This window comes from Alosa pseudoharengus, unplaced genomic scaffold (genome assembly GCF_046254945.1).
Source record: "Alosa pseudoharengus isolate Yale_2024_CS ecotype anadromous, Long Island Sound unplaced genomic scaffold, YU_APseudo_1.1 YU_APseudo_1.1_scf_10, whole genome shotgun sequence".
NCBI classification, from domain to species: domain Eukaryota; kingdom Metazoa; phylum Chordata; class Actinopteri; order Clupeiformes; family Clupeidae; genus Alosa; species Alosa pseudoharengus.
This window is the reverse complement of record NW_027468565.1, coordinates 25,971,749-25,984,315: the sequence shown is the minus strand read 5'-3', so window position 1 is coordinate 25,984,315 and position 12,567 is coordinate 25,971,749. Positions and strand designations below refer to the sequence as shown.

The following is a 12,567-nucleotide window of genomic DNA, read 5'->3' as shown; positions in this document are numbered from 1 at the left end:
ACAGAGTGGTCCGCACAGGGCAATTTTGACAGGTTTCCCTGGAGTTTTAGACTGGACCAGTACTCCATGTTTCGGATTCTCTGAATCTCCAGAAGAGTCTGCCTTGATGTTCTCGGCTGGAGTAGTTGAGTGTTACTGTTGTGGTGCAGTGTTGCATCTACAGCAGGGGTCTCCACCTTTTTTCCTCCGAGACCTACTTTGACAAAATGGAAATGGGCGAGAGCCTTTTTTCCTCTGAGACCTAGGTACTTTGACAATATGGACATGGCCGAGAGATTTTATGTTAGTGGTAGCATGCCATGTATTCACATAGCTGATCTCCACCCAAAACCGCTGAATAAGATTTGTATGCTTTTTAAAAGGTTCAACTCATTTCCCTTCTCTCTTTGTAGACTGTGAATTTGATTTAATTGGAATTTTAACATGTTTCCCAAGTGACTGGATTATCAGATTTATGTACCTTTATGTATCTTCCTCAAACTTTGTGGGGAGCTACCTGTTGGAGACCTCTGCTACAGTGACTGATGGGTCCTCCACCACTGCATCAGACCTCTACAAGTTGTGAGTGGAAGGTCCACTTCAGTTCTGTTCCTGTTCTCCTGCAGAGATTTCATTAAGATCTGGCCAGTCTGATGACACACCAAACCCCTGTTATCGTACATCCAGCTTTCCATTGGCTTTTGTTTTAAATCCCAGAAAGTTGTCCCCACACACATACACACACACCCTCTTTGAGCAGGTCGAGTGCATCTACCCCAGCATATAAAAAACTGTGTTTGAGGAGCCTGCCCATCTGAGGTGTTTGTGTTTATGAAACTCTTAAGAAACATGATTGACTGCAGTCATTTATTAGTCTTCAATCAATGAGTCTGCTTCTTATCACAAATAAATCATCAATTTCATATTAAACAATCACAATCATTAGTCTTAAAAATCAATGAGTCTGTTTCTTATCACAAAATAAACCATTAACTTCGTATTACTGACCCCAGAAAATCCCTCTTACAAAACTTAAAAAAGGTCATCAACGGTAAAATAAAAAAATATATTTATCCAATTAGAAACACCAACAGTAAGTACAACAGGCTGCTGAAGTGTTTATTTAATGGAAACGTTGGAGTGATTGGTGGGTTGACAAGATTGATGATATTCAGACAACCTTAATCTGCCCTTCTCCACCCCTTGGCTGGGGCTCAGCGGAGGGCATGGATACCCCCTGGAGACAACCCCGAGGTGGTAGAGTCACATTTAGTAAAGGAGCAAAAACAAATGATCCCACCGACACAAACATGCCACCACCAAGCCCTCTCTCAACAGCCTTGGGAGCCCTAGGCAACGTCCCAATTCACAGAAGAGTCACTTTCATGTGGTTATGGGGCTTCCAGAGACGCTGCTGTGCATCTGATTTGTGCTCGGTCTCCCCGGCTCTCCGCAGAGGGTTCTTCCCTCATATGCTAACTGTTACTTAATCGGCTAAACAGTTAGTCAGGTCTCTGACCTGCTTCTGGCCACGGTGGGAAATCTAGTGATGGAAATTATGGGAATGGCATGGAGCGGTATGGGAGCCGTCAGAGAGGGCACTTTCAGCCTTTGGCTTTAGTGATGCTCTTAAGGGAAGATTCCTAATCTTTGGCTGAAAAGGCAGAACAGTCACAAACTCCACAAGGGGACACCCGAGGCTGATTTGTTTGAATTGTATCCTACAGGGGGAACTGGCCAAGTACTCCAATCTTAAGACTACCTCTTTGATGATCTTTAACATCTTTCCCACAGGCAAATGATGGCTACTCTAAGACCCTCTGAGCACAGTGTTATCTCCTCCTTTAGAACCCCCTTCGACTGAGTTGCCCAAGGGCCTCTGCAATGGCTGAGTATCCCCCAAACTCCTGTGACTTCTACAGGTTCTCATTTCCCTTTACCCATTGCCAGACACATTCATGTCAATGATGAGGTGAATAGCCTGGCTGCATGTCAAACGTCATGTACAGTACAGTATAAGGATGGGCTTCCCTTATTCTTCCTCACACATCCAGTTGATGTGGTGATCAGTGGGGGCTGCAGCTGTGAGGTTTATGCATCTTCACACATCATGTCAGTCCTGTCACTGCGGTTTAAACCTCATAGTTCATGTGAGTCCATTCACTGTAGTTTATACCTCATAGTTAATGTCAGTCCCGTCACTGTGGTTTAAATCACCCCATAGTTCATGTCGGTCCCGTCACTGTAGTTTAAACCTCATGGTTAATGACAGTCCTGTCACTGTAGTTTAAACATCCTTAAAGTTCATGTCAGTCCTGTTACTGTGGTTTAAACCTCATGGTTCATGTCAGTCCTGTTACTGTGGTTTAAACCTCATGGTTCATGTCAGTCCTGTTAATGTGGCTGCAGACACACGGCTGGCCATATAGGGGCAGTGTGATACATTCTTTTGGAGTGATACTGTGGGTCTGTGGATGTGATGATTCTCTGTGTGTGTGTGTGTGTATTTGGGTGTATGTGGCATGTACAGTATGAGTGTGTGATTGATTGATCATTTACAGTCTTGAATCAGAATCAGAAAGTTCCCCCCTTCTTCTCCTCCTCCTACTCCAACTCTCTCTATCACTCCATACTCTTCTCTTCAGCACCCCTTCTCTATCCCCCCCCTCAGCAGTGGCAGCAGTCTGGTTTGGGGGTGCAGGTGGGAGTGCAGCAGGGCTCCAATGCGGGGTCCGTCCCCCGGTCTACCTGACTCTCCCCGAACACCATACTGGCTTGGAAGTCGTCCCTGAGCTGCTGAATCTGCTGCAGCAGGCCGGCCACCTCTGGGTCGTCCGGCGACAGGCTGTAGTTCTCCGAGGGGTCAGCCTCAAGGTCGAAGAGCAGCGGCGGGTTGTGCTGCTTCATGATAGACGTCATGTGGCAGTCATGGTCTGGGGTGGTGTCACTGTGTGCTGCCCCTGGCAACAAGAGAGGAGAGGACGATTGAGAGAATGGATGGATGGATGGAGGGAGGAGAAAGCATTTAGATGGAAGAGTAGGACAGGTGCATATTGCATACAGTATTATCAGATACATGCACATCCCCTTTTGGAGCTGGCGTCAGACTATCCAACAATATTTTTTTCGGTCACCGGAGCTATTCTTTAATTGGTTGACCTCGATTCAGTCCTGGGAACTCTGTATATCCTGTAGCTCATGCTGTTGAAATGATCACCATTTCACCTAGATAATACATGATTCCAAATTAAAAGACCGGTACATCAAAAGTAAACCAAAACTATGCAGTGTATTTCAAGGAAATACTTTTACATAGTTTCCCTAAGCGCACATATTATCAGTGACCTGCTGTGTCTGAGGTTTGGGGCAGAGTGTCTGAGGTTTGGGGCGGAGCAGTATTTGGGAGAGCTACCTGTCCACTGCTGGCGTGATGCCCACGTTTTGTCAATCCAGGTGTGCCCTGTGGTTGGCTGGTCTCAATGAGATCCGGCTCTCTCTCAGTCAACGGCCAACCACAGGCAGGCTCGAAGTGATGAAGCACGGACATCCAGCAATCAGCAACGTTGACCAAATATAAACTAAATATTGTCAGATATCGTGACACCGGTCTATCGGAGAAGAATGCAGGCAGTTGCCGATTTCGTTTACTTCATTTCAAACCAAACTTCACACAAATGATCACACTTTCTCAGAGGAACGACAAGAGCTTGATAGGAACACGTCTCATGTGCTTGGCGCAATATCAGTGAAACTGACCAAGATTTCTAAAGCATTAACTTTCAGGACAAACTTCATCACTTCAAGGTTAATCCACTCTACTGAACCAAACTGGAATCATGCTCTGCCTTTACATCATGTTCACTTGTTGGGAACTCTCAGCAGACAGTTCTTCGAATAACTTCTGCAAGTTCCTGTGTGGTAACACGTAGAACTATGTGTGTGTGTGTGTGTGTGTGTGTGTGTGTGTGTGTGTGTGAGTAAGTATGGTCCTCACCTCTCATGCGTGTGTGTGTGTGTGTGTGGGTAAGTATGGTCCTCTCGTGTGTGTGTGTGTGTGTGTGTGTGTGTGTGTGTGGGTAAGTATGGTCCTTTTGTGTGTGTGTGTGTGTGTAAGTGAGTGAGTGAGTATGGTCCTCACCTCTTGTGTGCGTGTGTGTGTGTGCGTGCGTGCGTGCGTGCGTGCGTGCGTGCGTGCGTGCGTGCGTGTGAGTGAGTGAGTGAGTATGGTCCTCACCTCTTGTGTGCGTGTGTGTGTGTGTGCGTGCGTGCGTGTGTATGGTCCTCACCTATCGTGTGCGTGCGTGTGTGTGTATGGTCCTCACCTCTTGTGTGTGTGTGTGTGTGTGTGTGTGTGTGTGTGTGTGAGAGAGAGAGAGAGTGAGTATGGTCCTCACCTCGTGTGTGTGAGTGAGTGAGTATGGTCCTCACATCTCTTGTGTGTGTGTGAGTATGGTCCTCACATCTCTTGTGTGTGTGTGAGTATGGTCCTCACATCTCTTGTGTGTGTGTGAGTATGGTCCTCACCTCTCTTGTGTGTGTGTGAGTATGGTCCTCACCTCTCGTGTAGTAATGGGCTTTGTACTTGCCCATCCTCACAGCAAACACACCGTACTTCTCACTGGGGTCCACGGGGTAGTAGAACATGGCCTTCCTCTGGCTCTGCGTACACACACACAATCATCATCATCATCATCATACACATATACACACACACAGACACCATCATCATCATCACACACGCAAACACATGTACACTCACACAGTATTACAGGCATCAGTGAAAGAGTGCCACCTACTGGGCCCTTGTGGAACAAGATCCTTCTCATGTCAAACCCATCCAGGGCCACTTTGGGGAGAGGAGCCCCAGCCAATGCAGCGAAGGTGGGCAGGATGTCCAGAGAGCTGGCCAGCTCATGAGTGACCCCTACAGGGTGCAGGAGAAACAACAAGCAGTCAGCACAGTACCAGACTGACCCACTGAGGGCATTAAGGCCACCCCAGGTGACCAGTGAGGGCATTAAGGCCACTCCAGGTGACCACTGAGGGCATTAAGGCCACTCCAGGTGACCAGTGAGGGCATTAAGGCCACTCCAGGTGACCACTGAGGGCATTGAGGCCAGTCCAGGTGACCAGTGAGGGCATTAAGGCCAGTCCAGGTGACCAGTGAGGGCATTAAGGCCACTCCAGGTGACCAGTGAGGGCATTAAGGCCACTCCAGGTGACCAGTGAGGGCACTGTGCCTTGCATACAAGCCAGTCCACATCAACATCTACTAGATGAGCTGCTACTTCCTGTACCCAGTGACTAGTTGTTGCAAAACATTCTAAAATTGTTGGGATTTCCGATATTAACGTTACTCATCTCGGTTTGGGGTCATTGTTGGTGTGCCCAAGACAGAGGACAGAGGACTGTGCTAACACAGACATGGCACTGAGTGGCAGAGAGGGTTTCCTGTTCCACTCACTTCAGTCACATGTTTCTATAAACAACCCAAACACAGCACAGACTGGAACCACGGCTCCTTCTGTAAATGTAAATCAGGTTTCTCGGCCAAGTATACTTGCGTATACAAGGAATTAGTGAACACACAGAGCACACAGTGAACACACAGTGAGGTGAAGCACACACTAACCCGGAGCAGTGAGCTGCCTTGCTACAGCGCTGCTCGGGGAGCAGTGAGGGGTTAGGTGCCATGCTCAAGGGCACTTCAGCCGTTCCTACTGTACTGGTCTGGGATCGAACCGGTAACCCTCCGGTTACAAGCCTGAAGCCCTAACCAGTAGGCCACGACTGCTCTCTGTCGTCTGCTTCGGGAGCTCAAAGGTCAAGTCATTAACTCTTCTGTTCAAACTTTCTCTTTGCTGCTCCTACTGTGTGTGTGTGTGTGTGTGTATCGTGTTTGTGTGTGTGTGAGACTCACCTGGTTTGATGTGTCCAGGCCAGTAGGCCATGGCCGGCTCTCTCATGCCCCCCTCGTATGTGGTGCCTTTGCCACACTTCATCAGACCAGCGTTACCGCCACGAGACTTACGCATTAACTCTGGCCTACACACACACACACACACACACACACACACACACACACACACACACACACACACACACACACACACACACACACACACACACACACACACACAGACAACAGACAGACATATTACACACACACACAAATGTAATTCAAGGTTTAGCCGACAGTGCCTGTTCACTGGAGATACAGCAAGGTGACATTACTGGTGGATAAAAGCACTCTTAGTCTCCTTAGCATGAAACTGCACCCACCCAACCACCTTCAGCTCCACAGCTGGAAATCATTTCTCTCTGTTCTTCTTCCTGATTCCTAATTCTGCTCTTTAAACAAAACATCACAAGTCAGTGATGAGTGGATTTAATAATCTAAAAAAAAAAAAGAAAATCCTGACACAGGCTTGTTGCCCAAGTTGGTCAGATAACATGAACTTTGGTCCAGAGAGGCTAGGACTAACTCAAGGTCATTATTTACTACCAGGGCAGGTTACTATAATATACTATTATTGTTTGACACACACACTGTCTATCGTGAAGAGGATGCTTTTGATAAGGCCTCTCTCTCTCTAACACACACACAAACACACAGACACACACCTACCCATTGTCTGCAGTGAAGAAGATGAGTGTGTTGTTGATGATGCCTGCCTCTGTGAGTGTGTGTATGATGTGACCCACAGTGGAGTCCAGCTCCAGCAGGGCATCACCAAACGGACCTCTCCCAGATTTCCCAGCAGCCTTCTCGCCTGCGTACTGGGGGTAGTGGGTGTGCTGCATCCAGGCAAAGGGGGGAGGGGGGGGGGGTTGAGAAGGAGAGAGAGGGAGAGAAAGAGGGGGAGACAAAGGAAGAGAGAAAGAAGAAACAAATGATGAAATAAAAGTGAAAATGTGAATGACACCACGTGACTGAGACACACACACACACACACACACACGCACGCACGCACACACACACACAAACAAACACACTACAGACACCATGTGTGACTGAGACGAATTCAATCTGGAAGGCAAACATGACCTACAGAAAAAAGACACGTCTACAGAAAACACACACACACACACACACACACACACACACACACACTACAGAACACACACTACAGAACACACACAACAAGAAAAACACATTGCATTTATATAGCGTTTCTTTTCCACAAGGCATCCAAAGCCCTCTGAAGTGAAGTGGGAACCTCACACTCACACACAGGTCATCAAACTTAATATGTTCTACGCCTCTATGACAAGACATGTGCTTTTCCATATTGCACACAGGAGAATGACCATAAAGTTATGCAGTGAATGATCAAGCAAATGTAACGGCAGGCAGCTGGCCTATAGCCGTATGTGCGTTGGTAAACCTCCCTCCCAACGCCTAGCCTAGCTATGCTTAGTCATGCTAGTGAGAGAGCTAGCAGCATGAGCTTGTTAGCTTGATTGCTATCAATCTGATGTCTTGCTGCTGTTTGTGGGTTCATGCCCGGGTGAGTGCAGGACTGAGCAGCGCGGTTCAACACAAGGCAGGTTACACAAACATCATAAAGCCTCCATGACATGGTGAGGAATGACAGGGTGAGGAATGCTCACATGAGAGGGGTAATAGAGGAAAAACGGCTGCTTCTTATTAGCCGAGCGCCTGATGAAATTTGTGGCGAACTTGCTGTAGGCCGTCTCCAGTTGCAGGAAGTCTGCCGGTTGCTGCACGATGACTTCATCGTGCATGACAGGAACCGTCACCACGCCGCGGTCGCAGAAGCCAAAACACTTGACGTCAGGAGGGAAACACGTCAGGTTGCTACAGGGACCCTGCAGAGTGAGAGGAAAGGGTACTGAAATTAAAATGGAACTGAAATGCAAAACATTAATTAATGCATTTAATGATTGCAAAAACAAGTATTGAATTGAATTGTGACAGAGCGAGAGAGAGAGAGAGAACACTAAACATGTGAAACAATAGTTTGTAATAGCAGTAATAGCACTTGAATTTCCCCTGGGGATCAATAAAGTATCTATCTATCTATCTAGACCATTTAGTCTGCTTTATATAAGCCTTTGGCCTGCAGATGGTGTTTGAATGTGTGTTGCCCATACACTGAGTAGGCCTATCTACTAGCATCAGATGCCTTACCATGTCGTGGGAGTAAGGGATGCCCAGGTAAGAGTCGAAGCCCTGGCGTGTAGGCAGGTAGGTCCCATTGGGGCCCACACCCAGGTGCCACTTGCCAATCATGGCGGTGTTATAGCCCAGGGGCTTCAGCACCTCCGCGATGGTGGTCTCATTTAGGGGGAGACCTCCTTTGGAGCCGGGGTACAGTACACCAGGGTAGATCCCTGAGCGTGTCTGATAGCGCCCGGTCAGAATCGATGCCCTACATGACAAAAAAAGAAAAATGGATAAAATAAATTGGATTTAATGAACTAATTTCCAAAGAAGGTTTGGAAAAATCATAAATTTTCATTCCCATATGCTACTACTGATCATTGAATCGAGCTAACCTTCGTGCACAGACATTTTGGGGGGCACTTTTTAGCGCACGTAAAACACTTAATTATAAAACAAAATTACACGCACATGTTGAATGAAATTTGACTTGTGCTGCAATTAGTAAATTAATATACAATTAAGACAATAAAGAGACCAAAATGTGTTAATTTATGTTGCCTAACAAAACCTATACAACAGAAAACGTTCGTCTTAACACATAGATTTGCAATTGCAAACTCTACCGAAATTATTTGTAGCCTAGGCCTATGTGGTCGTCCTCACGTCATTGACTTGGGCTACAGCGTAAAACTTTATCAGGTGACCAGTCGGCTAAAAATGCTTAGTTGTTTGATGCTGTATGAGACATTTTACTGCACAACAAAATGATTACACGTTGGGCTTAGAGGGCAAACTGTACTTACTTGATCTGTAAGACAATAAAGAGACCAAACAGTACGAGAAGGAGTTATAGTGGGCTACTGACTGTTGTCATTACATGAATGCAGATGCAGATGGGCATTTTTCACAGGTAATGGAGAACTTCCCGTTTCTTCTGTCACAAATGAATGTGTTAATAATACATGTTGCCTAACAAAACATATACAACAGAAAACGTTCTTCTTAACACATACATTTGCAAAATCTACCGAAATTATTTGTATGTGGTCGTCACGTTATCTGTCATTGATTTGGGCTACAGCGTAAAACTTTATCTAGCTTCATCTAACTAGTTTATCAGGTGACCAGTCGGCAAAAATGCTTGTTTGGTGCTGAATGACATTTTACTGCACAACAAAATTATTACATGTTGGGCTTAGAGGGCAAACTGTAAGATTTTGCTTGATCTGTATGTTACCTGGCTGATGGGGCACGGGAGAAGCAGCCTGTCAGCGACCATGCCTGCTATATCTGAAGATGCTTACTGAAGCTGCTAGGGTGCTGTGCATCTGGCGTGCCCTGCGCGCGATCGCGCGAGTTCAGGTGACAAAGGAAGAGAGATAGGCTGGTCGGGTGTGCGCAAGAAGGTGGCTCATTTCGGGGCATTGTTTCAGTCGTTTTTAATGGCTCAGGTTTTCAAACGATCATTTCAAAACCGACCTCAGTAAAATCTTAATAATATTAATAATTTAAAAAAAAAGTTTCAAAAGGGCATTTTCGTTGATAAAGGGCAAACTTCCTAGTGCTTTAGCACCACCTAGTGTCTATGTATGCACGCCTATGATAACCTTGATGATGAATGACTGCAAAGAGTTACAACTTAGAGAGAGTGTAGCATATCAATTCAGAGTTTGATTAGACGCAGTTACCTGGACGGGCTGCAAACGGGACTGGTCACATAAAAGTCCGTAAATCGTAGACCCTGAGCCGCCAGTTTGTCCAGGTTTGGCGTCAGAGAACTCGGGTGCCCGTAGCTGCCCAGGTCCCCAAAGCCCAGGTCATCCGCAAACAGCAGGATCAAATTAGGCCGTGCGGATCCCACGCATTGAACCGTCAAACACAGGCAAGCAGCCAACAAGCCAAGCACCATCGGACGACCCATGCTGTGACCAGAGAATCCGATATTCAAGGTTCCGTCACTCCCTCAGTCAAGGTTCCGCAAATCTCTCTCGAATATCCAGTTTCTGTGTAAATCTGTTTGCTACTTCATAGTAACCAGTTTTGCCAGGGTTCTGTAGGTCGCTTCTGTTACTTCTAATCTAATCTAAGATACACGATAATTTGTTGACTAAGTTAACTCAATTCCTGTTCCTTTGGTAGCCTAGAGTAGACTGCTCTACAGTCAAGGCTGTCGTATGACTGTCCACGTGACCAGATCCTGATAAACATGCCCAGGTGAAATATGGGAAGTGTAGTTCTGGTTGCCACCAGTGGGCGATATGGGCAACTAAACTGAATTTGATGGCAGAGTTTGAGTGATTCATGCAAATAAACAGAGTTTATGATGTCTTAATTGAACAAGGTAGTTGATACTACGATGAACTACAGCCTGTTAATACTGATATGAAATGAACTAGCCACCACATAGACTATGCTAAAACTAGGCTGTAAAAACAAGTTGGATCGAAACAGCCCAGTTCGTGGTCTGACGAGGTAAGGTAAGGTAACGAATAGTTCTTGTCATTATAAATGTTCATAATGTTTTTCATTTATAATGTAGGCTACTTAGCCCACTGTTGTTAAGAGTATGTGTTGGAAATGTTCTGGCCGTAACATACAGGCCTAATTAATAGCAAAATCATTCTAGCCTACCTCATATCAACTAGGGTAGCCTATGCTCAAACAATCCATATTTTTGACTGTAACCAAAATACAACCCAAAAACAGAAAAAGTAGGGACGTTGTGTAAAGTGCAAATAAAAACAGAATGTGATAATATATAATAAGTCTGGTAAACCCATATTTAGCAGCAAAAAGGACATAGACAACATACCAAATGCTGAAAATTTGGACTATTTCATGGAAAATATATGGTAATTTTGAATTTGATGCCAGCAACATGTTTCAAAAAAAGTTGTGATGGGAGCATGTTTACCACTGCGCTGCTTCACCTCTTCATCTAGCAAAATTCTGTAAATGTTTAGGAACTGAGGAGACCATTTGCTAGAGTTTTGAGAATGAAATGTTGTCCCATTACTTCCCGATATAGCCTAGGATTTCAGTTGCTCAACAGGGTATTCTTAGTCGTGTTTTTCCATTCCATTATGCACCTAATTTGACAAATCTGGACTGCAAACAGGCCATCTTAGCACCTGGACTCTTCCTATATGGAGAAATACTATTTAATGTGAAGAATTCATTTTGCCATTGTTTTCCTTAAATATTCAAGGTCTTCCCTGGAAAAGACATTGCCTGGATGGCAGTATATGTTGCTCAAAACCTACATCATTCAGAATTGATTGTGCTTTGCCAAATGTGCAAGATGCCCATGCTGTAGGCACTAATGCTCCTCCACACCGTCATAGATGTTGGGTTTCGAACTGAGCACTAAAGCAAGTTGGATAGGTTGGATACTTGGATAGGCCCTCTCTTTAACCCAGATAAGTCCATGATTTCCAAAAATAATGGCACATTTTGATTGGTCTAACCACAGGATTGTTTTCCATGTTACCTCAGTCCATTTTAAACAAGCTCAGGCCCAGATAAGACGGTGGTATTTTCTGTATCATGTCTCAATACAATTTTAGCTGTTACAATTTTGGCTGCAGTTTTTTAATTAAGTATCAAACTGTGCACATAGACAATGGTTATCAGAGTTTTTCCTGAGCCCATACAATGACAGGTCTGGAAACAGGTCTGATGTTGATGCAGTGCCATCTGAGGTCCAAAAGACCACGGCCATCCAATTTGTACAGCAGTAAACGTTGGGCTACCAGAAAGCTTTTTATCAGTAGTTACTGTGCTGCTGTTGGTGTTCAAACTTTTTGCCATTAGGTGGCCAAAAGGTCACCAGTTTTTCACCAAAATTAAGCCAGCCACTTAGGCTACTGCTGTTTCAATGCTTTTGCTTACAGTAATATGACATTAGCAACTCCAATTCCTCAAAACCCGCATCATCTATGCCCCTGTGGGCTTCTGTACTTCACCACTGGGGGTCACTGTCCCCCCACAGTAGCAGTGATCCCATCTCCCGCCCGCCGGGCCCCAGAGTGGTCAATGCAGCTACTGTAGGCCTACGTAAGCGCACATCGGTGGCTGGTCTGTGGGTCTGCGTTTGGGGCGTCCTCTGCACTGCCCTTGCTGACAGTGCTGGTGATAGATCCTGACACTCGGTCAATTAAACAAACGGCCAGAGAAATAGCGATTGCGATTGCGATTCCGCCTAGCGGGGCCAGCACGCGTGCGTGCCACCGGATCCGTGCGAGTGGACGTCAGCGCTGATTTTCCACGCTGCTTCCGCCGACGTGGTGTTGGGTATGATGCGGAGACAGAGAGAGAGAGATAGAGAGATGGAGAGAGACGGAGAGAGAGAAAGAGACGGAGAGAAAAGGGGGTGGGGTTGGAAGTCATGGAGAGAGAGTGAGAGAGAGAGAGAGAGAGAGAGAGTGTGTGTTGCATTTGAATAGGGCAGGCGAGAT

At 45.9% G+C, this 12,567-nt stretch overlaps 1 protein-coding gene across 1 annotated transcript; it reads right to left on the bottom strand.

Moving 5' to 3' along the window:
- Positions 1 to 832: 832 nt before the first annotated feature.
- arsa (arylsulfatase A) lies at positions 833 to 10,270 on the bottom strand. Its single transcript, XM_076269072.1, has 8 exons — positions 9,799 to 10,270; positions 8,135 to 8,375; positions 7,594 to 7,812; positions 6,608 to 6,777; positions 5,900 to 6,024; positions 4,776 to 4,903; positions 4,536 to 4,638; positions 833 to 2,939 (listed from the first exon to the last, which is right to left on the bottom strand). Exons 1-8 carry the CDS (start codon positions 10,029 to 10,031, stop codon positions 2,647 to 2,649), a joined length of 1,512 nt encoding a protein of 503 aa, XP_076125187.1. The 5' UTR covers positions 10,032 to 10,270; the 3' UTR covers positions 833 to 2,646.
- Positions 10,271 to 12,567: the final 2,297 nt, after the last annotated feature.